This window comes from Bison bison, unplaced genomic scaffold, assembly GCF_000754665.1.
Source record: "Bison bison bison isolate TAMUID 2011002044 unplaced genomic scaffold, Bison_UMD1.0 scf7180017864527, whole genome shotgun sequence".
Taxonomy (NCBI): domain Eukaryota; kingdom Metazoa; phylum Chordata; class Mammalia; order Artiodactyla; family Bovidae; genus Bison; species Bison bison.
In genome coordinates, this window is record NW_011495078.1 from 344,177 (window position 1) to 354,879 (window position 10,703).

The 10,703-nt window shown below is 42.4% G+C and overlaps 1 protein-coding gene across 2 annotated transcripts in view; it reads right to left on the reverse strand.

Moving 5' to 3' along the window:
• The window catches only part of UPF3A (UPF3 regulator of nonsense transcripts homolog A (yeast)), an 18,897-nt gene that overhangs the window by 7,400 nt on the left and 794 nt on the right, over positions 1 to 10,703 (reverse strand). Inside the window, exons 2-7 of one of the 2 annotated variants that reach the window (XM_010831432.1) lie at positions 9,787 to 9,893; positions 8,069 to 8,175; positions 6,779 to 6,877; positions 6,564 to 6,674; positions 3,080 to 3,135; positions 2,844 to 2,990 (exon numbers count right to left, since the gene is read on the reverse strand). In XM_010831432.1, the coding sequence (XP_010829734.1) occupies positions 2,844 to 2,990; positions 3,080 to 3,135; positions 6,564 to 6,674; positions 6,779 to 6,877; positions 8,069 to 8,175; positions 9,787 to 9,893 (627 nt within the window). Of the gene's footprint in view, positions 1 to 2,831; positions 2,991 to 3,079; positions 3,136 to 6,563; positions 6,675 to 6,778; positions 6,878 to 8,068; positions 8,176 to 9,786; positions 9,894 to 10,703 lie in introns of both variants that reach the window. The other variant, XM_010831431.1, reaches the window with a different exon arrangement.

The window sequence follows — 10,703 nt, forward strand, 5'->3', positions numbered from 1 at the left end:
CGATAAATGGGCAGCAGGGAGGGAGCGTGGAGGACAGTGGGGAGGGAGCACGAAGGACAGTGGGGTGGACAGCAGGGAGGGAGCATGGAGGACAGCGGGGAGGACAGTGGGGAGGGAGCACGGAAGACAGCAGGGAGGGAGCGGGGAGGACAGTGGGGAGGGAGCACGAGGGCAGCAGGGAGGGTGCACGGAGGACAGTGGGGAGGACAGCAGGGAGGGAGCACAGAGGACAGTAGGGAGGGAGCGGGGAGGACAGTGGGGAGGGAGCATGAGGGCAGCGGGGAGGGTGCACGGAGGACAGCGGGGTGGACAGCGGGGGTCAGGGCATGTGTGCCTCGTCCAGTCCACATCCATGCTTATAAACTGATCTCACACACCTGTTCCTACAGAGCTTCGTGGAAAAGATCACACAACGTTTTCAGATAATAACCTACAACTTACAAAGTTTTCAGGAGTTTCATTTGTGACTCTGGCAGCCTGACTGCCTTCCTCAACGTGAGCTCACCGCTTAGTCCTCTGAGGAGAATGAACCACTGGGCTGCGTATTCTCTTTATGGTAAAAGGGGCCATGAGGACCTCTCTCTGCCTCCTCACTTTTAGGTTATCAATATAAATTCTTTTGGTCTTTCTTTACAGATTTTATTTTTTAGGTTTCCTTTTTTTAAAACTTGATCTCCCCAGAGGAATCTTAGGTCAGAGATCCCCACACTGAGCACATGCTCATAAAAGGCTCCCCTTGGAGTCGGATACGTACTGTCAGATCAGAAGCCCAGATCAGATCAGACACTCAGAGGACAGAGCTGTGGACGACTCGTGTCAGTGGGGTCTAACCTGCCACCAGGATTCTGTTTTACCAGATTCAATAAGACTAAGTCTTTCTCCTGCTGTGCCCATGTTTTGGCTTCTTTTTCTATGTGAAGAGTCCTACAGTTACTTTTACTGACATAATTTGTTTTTATTTCTTTAGCTTATTTTGATTTCTAATTCCATATTCAAACATGTAAAAATAAAATGTTCTACTTCAAATACCATTAAGTCTTACTTAAAATTATAGTCAAAATTGTAGGCTACAAGTTTCAATGATTCTTCCTGAAAAAGTCTCAAAGCTGTTGAAAAAACCACTTTTGAGAATATCAAGCATTAAGTGCTATTACATTTTGCTGAGAAAGGTAAAGGAAAAGAAGGTTAGGCAATATCTGCATACCTGCAAGCGTAAGGTCTGCATTAAGGATACACCTTCCTCCCCTCTGGTCACGACAGAGCTGACATTCTACAATGACAAAGCCCTTCCCATAGTATTGCAGCTTCGTTTTATTATCCTTCAAGGGCTGTTAATTTGTACTGTTGAGACTATGTAAGTTTGTTATAGGAAGTATATCAGCTACATTTCTACTATGAATAGTTGTGCTCACACTAAACCACATGGACAAACAGGAGACACTCTCTGAGTTATTTTCAGGGGACACCCTTGCTTTGCCTGTTATTAGGTCCATGCCCTGGCATAAGCAAGATAGACAATCTTCACTTAATAATCTTGATTGTGCTCCTCAATTTCATCAATATTATTATCAGGTTATAAGATTTTAAAGCTACATAGATCTGTAAGAATTGTCATCAAAGCCAAGATGAAGGAACCCACTCTGTCCGACTTCTTGCTCATCTTGCATGCTGAGTTTATCTTTGCAGCAGATGTGCTGGAACAACATAACCTGGCCTACACCATCCATCAGGCTGAGTTTTTCAGCAAATCCTTAAACTTAAGGAGACACATTTCAAGGAATGGTCTTTGGAAATCGTTATGCAGGAGTGCTGTTCATCAGATGTTTCAGGCATTCCTCCTGATGCTTCTGCTGTCCTTCAAATTGACATTAGGTAGGGATGTGCCTTTCAGTGGCCAGTGAAATGCAGCAGATAGAAAAGGTTTAAGAACCAGGGTGCAATCTGCTGTGTTACACACCTCCTCCTCCGTCAGAAAGACTGTGGAAGCAAATGCAAGATGGAGCCTCCTCAGCTTGGGTCCCTGGAGGGCCATGATGAGCAGTGCACAACCGACACGTGATATGAGCAGGAACAGGTGCATGAATCCAGTGAGATCCTGAGGCTACTTTCACTGCAGCGTCACCAAGCCAGTCCTGACCGACACACGTGGCTGTGTGTTTTACAGGCAAATCGTTAGGAGATTCCCTTCAATGCTAGTGAACCCCATATGAACACCTATGAGAGAAAAGGCCTAGAAAAAGCTTTGCTTTCCTTGAAGAAACGGTGTGTTTTCTCCTCGTGGATAATGAAAATGTTTCTCATCAACTTTTCTGATTGCTGAGCGTTATCAGCAACTGATCTGTTGCTCAATTATGGCAACTGTGATCTCTTTCCTTTCCTCTCCACCTAGTTCCCACCTGGTCCTGACCTTTCATTTTTTTCCCTTTATATTACATGATTTTAATGAATCCTTAAAGGGCACTTTAAACACTTCATTGAAGAGGTAAGATGCATGATAGGTTGGAATCTAGACTGAGTTAAAGTCACCTGAGCAGAATACTAAGAAGGTAATGGCTGACCCCAATTGGGGAGTAAATTTTACACAGAGAAAAAACCTAAATCACCTTGCTAAATGAATGCGTCAGTCAAAGAAAAAACCGGGGAAGAGATGTAGAAACCATTGCTGCTACCACAAAAGAAATGACACAACCAGTTCTATGAGTCAGCCTGCATACAGAAAGGCAGTATACACAAAGCCAGCGGGTTTCAAACATGCAGTTTTTTAGTTAGGAAATCTTTCTTGAAGGGCAAATCTAAGCAGAAGCCCACTCTCTGACACTCCTGGAAGTTACCTTCATCCTTACTTCCTTCTCCGCCGTTTTCTTCTGTTTTTCTGCTGCTTTCCTCCTGCACTTCTCCTCCTCCCGCCGCCTCCGCTTCTCTTCTTCCCGTAGGCGCTTCTTTTCCAGCTCCCTCCTCCTCCGCTCCTCTCGTTTTTCTTCTCGAATTCGCTAAAGATGTGGAAAGTGTGTGTATAAACTGTCTGCACAGACATGATGGAAACAAGAAGGCTATTCACAGGGTAAAGAGCCAGACCTACCTGCTTCTCTAATTTTCTGTTCTTAATATATTCCAAGAGAGGTGTGGTTCTTCTAGCTAAAATACAAACATTGCAATGTAGTCTTTAACTGTAAAATAAGGTTTCCCTATTTTAAATACTTGCTTTCAATTCAACCTTTAAAACAAGGGAAGAATATATAATTTTAAAGTTTACATGAGCGTTCATTTTATCTGGGGGAATTCTTACTCTATCTCTATAAAGTCAAGGAATTTGGAGCTACTGACAGTTACACATACTAGGCATTTAATTCCTTATTCTTAAAGGAGTCTTATATATTACCCAAAAATGATATAAAAGCAAAATAGCAAAATGAATACATTAAACTTTCCAAATATTCCATTTATATACAGACGGCCCTCACATCATCAGTTCTGCATCTGCAGATTTTTGATCTACGGATCAAAAATATTTGGGAAAAAATTTACAAAAAGTTCTAAAAAGCAAAACTTTGAATTTGTAACTCAGTGGCAACTATCACAGCATTTACAGTGTATCATGTATTATAAGTAATCCAGACATGACTTAAAGTATACAGCAGAATGTGTGTAAGCTGCATGCAAATATAACACAATTTTATAGAGGGGACTTAAGCACCCAGATTTTTGTATCCATGGGGTGGGGGCAGGGCTGGAAATGAGTGAGGACTCTGCTCTGCACTGCGGAGGTTCTGGACTTGTCAGCTGCTGCAGGGCTGAGACCTACAGGGGAACGGGTGGTAGGGGGGTAAGGGGGGTTGATACGAAGACTCCACCTGCCTTCCCTCCTTTACTATAAACACCTGCCTTGTTTCTTCAGAGGCCTGATATGATGGGTAAGTGACACCCTATATAAGAAAGTGCTTTGCATGCTCAGTTGCACAGTCATGTCTGACTCTTTGCCACCCCATGAACTGTGTAGCCCACCAGACTCCTCTGTCCATGGGGTTTTTTAGGCAAGAATACTGGAGTGGGTTGCCACTTCCTCCTCCAGGGGATCTTCCTGACCCAGGGATCAAACCTGCATCTCCTGCATTCCAGATGAATTCTTTACCACTGAGCCATCAGAGAAGCCCCAAAGAAAGTGCTTTACAAACCATAAAGGTGCATCTTTTACTAAAGAGAACATGCATGGCCATGTAGCCCTGATTTAACCTACAGTAGAACAGTCCCCACTTACTAGGCTCGGCCACAACCACCTATGAGGAAGCAAGTCCCATAGCTGCTAAGTCTCAGAGCTGGGACCTGGGCCCAGGTCTGTCTGCTCTAAAGACTCTGACAGGCCAGCACTGAACTGCAACTTTAGAGTGAACTAACACTTGCACATAACTCACATGGCTCACACTTGAGCCTAAGAATCCACTAAAGGTTAGAACCTAAGAAAAGGAAAAGGCATTCGCCATGAATTTCCTGATTAAGTTTACATTTAAATAGGCATAAACAGGAAATCACAGAAACAAAGTTCTACAGGCTCCTCTGGGCTCGTGGATTCTAAGCCACATTTATTCATTTAGTAAATAGGTACGCTGCATCTCCTATGCAGCAGACACTGGGCAAGGCACTGGGAACATAGAAGACAACTGGTCTCTCCTCTGCGAGAGGACGGCTGGACTCTGTGGGACTGTGAGTGTGTGTGTGTGACCAGCAGGCAGATATCCAACTGCCCAGAAGAAAAGGTCCTGCACAAGGGTGCTTAAGAAGAAGCGGTAAAGAGATGGGAGGGGGAGGAAGTTGAGTTTATAAATAATTTCTAGTTTGCTTCCTTGTTTAGCTCTTCTTAAAATCACTATATTCTACAGCGAAACTGCAATTTTCCCTCAACACTGTTTCTTCTCCACCTTAGTCAAGGTGCCGTAAACCACTGACCTGCTCAAGTTGAGCACCTGGAGGCCATGATTCTTTCTGCTGTCTCACCCCCACACCCAGTCCTTAGCCAGTCCTGTCAGTTCGACCTCCAGAACACATGCTGACTCTGCAGGACTCATCCAGCCACCTTCCCCAAGGACAGCAGAGCCTCTAAGCAGAGTCCAGCTTCTCCCATCTTCCGCAGCAACCAGAGTGATGGGGAAAAATAAATCAGACCAGATCACACCCTCGATGGGTCTCCAGCCCATTATGCAACAGCCCTGCCTCTCCAGCAACTCTGCCTCTTGCCCGCTGTGTCCAACCACGCAGGCCCAGAGTGCCAGCCTCCAGCCCTCTCCTTCTATCTCTTGGCTCCACTGGACTCAGCTCAAATATAGTCCCAGAGAGGTCTTCTCTCTATCCCGACACCCTGCTCCGTCACATCTGAGGCACTGCTCACAAGAGGAGACGTTTGGGCCTAAGCGTTTCTGCTTGTGTCTCCCCCAGTCGCCCCAGTAGGCGGGCAGCTGCAGAGAGGGGAAGCGTGTGTCCTGTTCTCATGCTGTCCCGGACCCAGACTCAGAGTCGACACCCAGTCAACATGAGCTAAGCACATCTCCATAAATACTTCAGTGATTAAAGATCCTTCCAGCCACACATTAAATCATCTCTTATAAAATATAAAACTTCATTATTAGACTAATGAAGAACGTTTCAATAATGTTAACCTTTCTTACTAATTTATGCAACACATATTTACCAAATACCTAACTTGTCCAAGAAATGTATCATGTGCTGAGACTACAAAGACAAAAATATCATTCTGTTGTGGGGGTGGGGAGCAGGGAAGCAGAATGAGAGGAGAATTAATGTAGAGAGAGAGAACAAAGAAGATAAAGTATAACAGTGTAGCCGTTCTGTCTCCTAAGTCTTAGTGGATAAGCAGGAGGTAGGCATGGGAGGGGAGGGCAGAGGAGTGTTAGGCAGTAAGGAGGCCCCAGACCCAACAGAGGTGAGGAGGGAGACACTTCACATGTGTTTGGGAGTGACAAGCAGGTTGCCTGCTAGAGAAAGGAGTTCCATGTCTACCCTTAATCTTCAGGTAGATTGCTACTAGGGTACAGCCACTCCCAAAATAGACCATCTGTGGGGAGAAGGCTGAAGGCCGGGTTCAAATCAGACCCAGCACTCGGGCTGGGCTTATCCTTGCATCTGCCTCACTTGCTTAGGGGCTGTGACAGTTTTGAATGATGGCAAGATGACATCACTCTTAAGCAAAGCATCTCATTACCGTGGCTGCTCTTTGCAAAGATAACTGGCTTCAGCTCTGAGACAAGCTTCCCTGATGCAGCCCAGCACACAGCACTCAAATGTCTTCTCAGCTGCCAATTCAGAGCATCAGAACTTTGAAGCAGAATGACCATAGCTGAAAACTCAGGTGTTCTCTCTCCACCGACAGATAATCAGAAATATTTTCCCTATTTGCCATGTTGACATCCTTTTCCTTTTGTCAAAACTGGGGAACACTCTATATTTCTGCCAAGCCTGTCACATGCATCCATTTTTTATAATAATCATGAAAAAGAAAAATACACTGTATAAATATATATCTTAATAAAGAGAAAAAAATGAGCAAAACAGACCAATAAGTTCTCGTGTCTTTGCCTCTATGTCTCCCAGAAGAGTTTCAGGACTGACACTAGTTTTCTCCTCCTCCACACAGTAAGTTTCTAAAAATTTCTTATACTCTGGGTCTGTAAATTAAAACAGAAAAAAAGGAATGTATGGGAAAGAATTATATTTGACCACTGTGCTTAATTTCAAAGCTTCACAATCCACTACTTGAAAAAGGACTCACCATCTTCAATGCTTCCGGTTTTGGCATCTTTTTTCTTTAGCTTCTTTTTGGCTATCTTCTGGAATGGAGCAAATTCTACCACTGCAGGATATTCTAGCCCTTTAACAGGAAACAAATTACAAAAGCCATTCTGAAATGGCTTTTCTGTATTCATTTTTAAACAATAATCTAGCTTACTTAAGCATTCAGCATAGCATTGATAATGTTACTATTTAAACTATAATTTAATTATACTTTCAAATAACAGTAATCTTAGCATATCAAGCTCCAGATTTAAACAAAGAATTAGCAATTATTTAGTAAATAAACTAATTGTAGTTGTGGTTACATGACTGGAGATATTCAAAATTCATTAAACTATATACCTTAAAGTGGTACTTTGTAATCACATGTAACTTATACCTCAATAAACCTCTTCACCCTCCCACCAAAGAGCTTATTTTGGGATACCTTTAAATAGCTTTCCTAGTCATAGCTTATATTTTTTAATTTTAAAGGTTAATTCAATGATCAATCTATTATATGAATTCGAGGAAGTGACATAGTTTACAAGAGACACTTATTTAAAGAGAGGGTTTCAACGGATGTACATGATATTCAGGTAGGATTTGCTTCATACAGAAAATTCAGAATGAAAGTAACTTTAAACTAATTTTGTTGTTATATTGGGGTGGGGACAGACAGAAAAGTTTACTAAGAGAATCTGCTTAATCAAGAGATGAAACACTTCTACCTTGGTACCAAACCCTTTAGCCACTTCTATATCTGTCAGATGACTGATATTTTAACTCTCATTTATCTGCAAGACACTTTTCTATATTTGCATTATACTCAACTATGCAGAATAAAGTCAAGAACCAGGAGAAGAGTAGGGCTTCAGACAGACAGGGACAATGTCTGATTCACTTTTCATGCTGTGTCCATAATGCCTAGTACATAGCACTAGGATAAAATAATTTAGTTTGCATAATATAATTAATTTTACTTATTCAGAAAAATTTTACGTGAAATAGTAAAGTTTACTTATCCAGAAAACTCATTATGAGAAAAATTTCACTGTCCAATGATAATTCCTAAGTAGATTGTCTACACAAAATTGCTAGAATTCTTTGGGTTATATATAATTTTAATTTTCAACATAAGCTCATAACCACAGTAACATAATCAAAGTTTAAGAAGTTATTTTAGATTAGCATCTATGGACTCAATTAAAACTCACAAACATCTAACAAAACTTAATTAATGTACTCAGAAATTATAATGAAGAGTTTAAAAAGCCAATGACCCAACCTTTACTATCAATGAAGATATATCCATCAAAACGATCTCTAAAAAGAAGGATGTCATCTGGATTTCTAAAGTTAATGTATGCTCTTGAGTAGAGATGAGGATAAAGACTGAAAGAAGAGACAACAATGAAAATAGTAAAAAACTTAAGACCAAAACAACTTAAGACTTATTTTAATTTTTTTTCTTTTCTGGATACAACAAACTATTTCAGATAAAACCTTTATGCCAAAGAATCATTTCTCAGTTAATTACAACAATCTGGGTACTCTTCATCAAAAAAATCCAAACAAAATATTAACTGAGATTTTTTTTTTTAAGATTTCAGAGATACTTTAGGTTGGTTTCTCTACTGCACAGAGCCAGGGTTAAAATACTAGTTCTCAGATGTAGGAAATCAAAGGCAAGGTTATTCAGAGATCATTCCTAATCATACATCATGACTGCAACACAACCCAGTCATGATTCATTCAGAGAAAACGTTATATTGTAAAGAGATCCCTTACAGATTTAAAGAGCATTGTTTAGGTTATCTTAAAAGGGTATTTATTATAGCATGCAGCATGGGATATACAGAACTAAACCTTTCTCCTCCATCTCACAGTTACCAACATCCTTCATAGGCAGGAACTTTCAATCCCATTTCATGGATGAGAACACTAGAACACTAAGGTTTGGAGAAATCAGGTACCTGCTGAGGGAGCTGTTGGTAAAAAGGTGGGGCTGAGATTCCAATCCGAGTCACTCTGAGTCCAGTGCCTGACCTCCTTTAACTGTAGCCTAAACTTTAGTTATTTGAAAAAATCGTGTTTATGTTGGCTTTTTAAGAAAAACACAAATCTATATTTACCTGTGATACTTTTCTCTGACTGAACTGACAGTTTTTACTGAAAGGTATTTATTCAAAAGGAAAATATGTATGACTGCTATAAATGAGAACTCATGATATTGAAGAGAAAACTAATACAGATAATGTGAAGTCACTAAGAAATCACATAGTGAAATTCACTAAATTCTAGCTGATCTGTCCCCCTGTTGGGCTAACTTGAGGTCTGCTCTTTTTTAATAAAAAGTAGATATTGAACTGTTAAAGCATTGACAGAAACATCTTACTACCAAGCTGCAGACGAGAATAGAAAGAGACATAACTCAGCAGAGGTGGCTGAAAGTAGGGGTGTCAGTCCTGGAAGGGAGCACTGGGGGCTGAGCTACATGGGTGTGTTCACCTGTAACAACTCATTAGCTTATACATCTATTATTTATTCGTTTTCCTTCTTATATTTTAATACAATTTATTTCATATAAAAGGTAATATTAAAGTTTACTGATATCCAAAACAAAATTAAGTAATATGGTGTTAGACTGCTTTTCTTTTTAGACTATGTTGATGCTATGGAGATACTCAAATCATTTTAAGGGAATTTAGTAATTCGACTACTTGGAAATAACTTGAAGAAATAATGATCTGCACTGATTTCTGCGTACGTGTGGGAAAGACATTGAAACAGAGATCGCTTCTATTATCTATATTACTTTACCACCCAACAACAGTGCCTCGCTCTTTTTTTTTCCCCCCTTTTCTTGGCCCCACGGCACAGCCTGTGGGATCTTAGTGCCCCGTTCAGGGGTTGAATCGGGCGGGCAGTGAAAGCTCGGAGTCCTAACCCTGGATCGCCGAGGAATTCCCGCTCGGCCTCCTAAGGCTGGTGAGGTCTTCTCACCTGACATCAGCAGTAAAGAACTCGAAATAATCGTGTGCAGGCAGCGGGTGCAGCTGCTGTTCCAGCTGCTCCTTGGTGAGGCTGGGGGGAAGCCGCCGGATGACCACCTGGGGAGAGAGGTCGCTGGTTGGATTCATTAGAACCTCATGAAGCTTCAGCTACTAAGTGGGACACGACTTAGCGGCTAACCAACAACCACCCGGATCCCGGTCACCCCGTTTCGGCTCGGAATATCCAGCTCGGAGTATTTTAGGATATCATTGTTGTGAGAGGTGGACCGTAAAGAAGGCAGAACACCAAAGAATTGATGCTTTTCAACTGTGGTGCTGGAGAAGACTCCTGAGAATCCCTTGGACAGCAAGGAGATCAAACCAGTCGATCTTAAGGGAGATCAAACCCTGAATATTCACTGGAAGGACTGAAGCTGAAGCTCCTGTATTTTGGTCATCTTTTGCGAACAGACGACTCATTGGAAAAGTCCCTGATGCTGGGAAAGATTGAGGGCAGGAGGAGAAGAGGGCGTCAGAGGATGAGGCTGCTGGACAGCTTCACCGCTGCAATGAACATGAACTTGGGCAAACTCTGGAATATGATGAGGGACAGGGAGGCCTGCCGTGCTGCAGTCCATGCGGTGGCAGAGTCGGACACGACTGGGCGACTGAACAACAACAAATATCCTAAAATGCGTGAAATATGCGCACGGAGAACAAGGCTGTCAAAAGGGTAACGAGGGCTCAATAGTCTAAAAGGGATCGGTGAGGTCAGAAAAGGCTGCGGACAGTAGCACTTCCCCAGGCAATGGTCATTAAAGCCAGACAGCCAGCCGCCCGCACTGCGGCCCACGCGCTCAATACGACGCGGTCGGGCCCCAACAGGCGGCGCCGCGGCAGAGCGCCTGAGGGGCAGCGTCCGCCGCC